This window comes from Trematomus bernacchii, unplaced genomic scaffold (assembly GCF_902827165.1).
Source record: "Trematomus bernacchii unplaced genomic scaffold, fTreBer1.1, whole genome shotgun sequence".
Classification (NCBI taxonomy): Eukaryota; Metazoa; Chordata; class Actinopteri; order Perciformes; family Nototheniidae; genus Trematomus; species Trematomus bernacchii.
The window spans coordinates 21400-22500 of record NW_022988008.1 but is presented as its reverse complement, the minus strand read 5'-3'; the positions used below and the strand labels follow the sequence as shown (position 1 = coordinate 22500).

The window sequence follows — 1101 nt, the reverse complement described above, 5'->3', positions numbered from 1 at the left end:
CTGCGTCTCCTCCTCCTCCTCCTCCTTCTGTCGCCGTGGAAACGAGGATGGCGTCTCCTCTGCCGAGTCTGAGCTCACCTGATTGGCTGAAAAGTTGGCCGCGGCCTCTGATTGATCAGCAGGGTCGTCATTCAAGATTGTCATGGTAACAGGAGGAGGAAGTGGAGACACTTCTTCTTCTTCCTCGTCTTCATCTTCGTCTTCTTTACCGTCTTCTTCTTCTTCAGGTGTTTTCGTGGCGTCACTGGGAAGCATCCTCCTGTCTCTTCGCGACCGCTGGTTCGAGCCCCGCACTGTGATGTCAGTAAATAAATAATAAATAATAAATAATAAATAATAAATAATAAATAATAAATAATAAATAATAATAATAAAAATAATACAACATGTAAATAACTTCTAAATAAATGTTATGAATGATTAATAAACTACTTATAAATAAGCCTAATAAATAATGAATAGAGCAATCTGTGAAATAACTTATGTTATAAATAAGTTTATTAAAATGTTTTGTAAATAACTTTTAAAAACTGATAAATAATTCGTAAGTTATGAATAACTAATAAATAACTATTATATATAATCAATAGTTGTCTTACAACACGTCATATTAAGTGATAAATATATTTAATGTAAATAAATGATATTATAAAAACAGTATTATGGTTTACAGAGGACTCACAGTCAGAGGGTCCTGAAGCACGGAGGTCTCTCTCTGTCTCTCTATCCTCGAGCGAGCCTAACCCTATCAGCAGAGAGCAGCCGGACCTGAAGCCCCGCCCCCTGCACACCTCCTGTCACCTGACCCTCTATCGTGATTCAAATGTACACAAAAGTATTGTTAATAATAAATAATAATAAGTGTAATAATATTTAATAATAATTAGTATAATAATATTTAATAATAATATTATAATTATTGTTTTGAATAATTAACTTTTTGGGTTATTTATTTATTTGAATGTTTTTTTAAATTCTATAATTTATATAATATTTGATTTATCATTTATTCTTATTTTTAAATATAATGTTATTTAATTTAATTTAACATTTATCCATTATATATACATAAGAACTATTTATTGTATTTTTATATATTTT

At 30.5% G+C, this 1101-nt stretch overlaps 1 protein-coding gene across 1 annotated transcript in view; it reads right to left on the bottom strand.

Moving 5' to 3' along the window:
• Positions 1-761, bottom strand: part of LOC117472209 (serine/threonine-protein kinase WNK4-like) — an 18028-nt gene extending 17267 nt beyond the window's left edge. The window contains 2 exon segments of the mRNA XM_034117380.1: positions 1-293; positions 683-761. The exon segment at positions 1-293 is cut by the window's left edge and continues 129 nt beyond it. Of these exon segments, the coding sequence (XP_033973271.1) occupies positions 1-255 (255 nt within the window). The 5' untranslated portion in view covers positions 256-293; positions 683-761.
• Positions 762-1101: the final 340 nt, after the last annotated feature.